This window comes from Penaeus monodon, chromosome 19, assembly GCF_015228065.2.
Source record: "Penaeus monodon isolate SGIC_2016 chromosome 19, NSTDA_Pmon_1, whole genome shotgun sequence".
Lineage (NCBI taxonomy): Eukaryota > Metazoa > Arthropoda > Malacostraca > Decapoda > Penaeidae > Penaeus > Penaeus monodon.
In genome coordinates, this window is record NC_051404.1 from 26,647,642 (window position 1) to 26,647,910 (window position 269).

Genomic DNA, 269 nt, shown 5'->3' on the forward strand with positions numbered 1-269 from the left:
GTTCATACTAACACAACTCCTGTCACATGAACCACAGGGTCCCTGTACCGAGAACGTGGTGATCGGAGCAGGCCTCACTACCGGATATTACCAGTACGTAGACGAGGCTGCGAGTGGGTTCCTTGTCTCGAAGCCTACGGATGGTAAGTCCTGATGTTATCTATCAGAAAATAATACGTAATTTGTTCAAATAATATCGGATGTTTTGGTTTTGTTATAGGGTTCTCGGTTATAAAAGGAGAAAAACGTTAAAGGGAGATCGAGGTAAA

At 43.5% G+C, this 269-nt stretch overlaps 1 protein-coding gene across 1 annotated transcript in view; it reads left to right on the forward strand.

Annotated features, from left to right (window-relative positions):
• Positions 1-269, forward strand: part of LOC119585142 (von Willebrand factor A domain-containing protein 7-like) — a 19,876-nt gene that overhangs the window by 2,972 nt on the left and 16,635 nt on the right. The window contains exon 5 of the mRNA XM_037933771.1: positions 38-143. Coding sequence (XP_037789699.1) covers positions 38-143 — 106 coding nt within the window. The remainder of the gene's footprint in view (positions 1-37; positions 144-269) is intronic.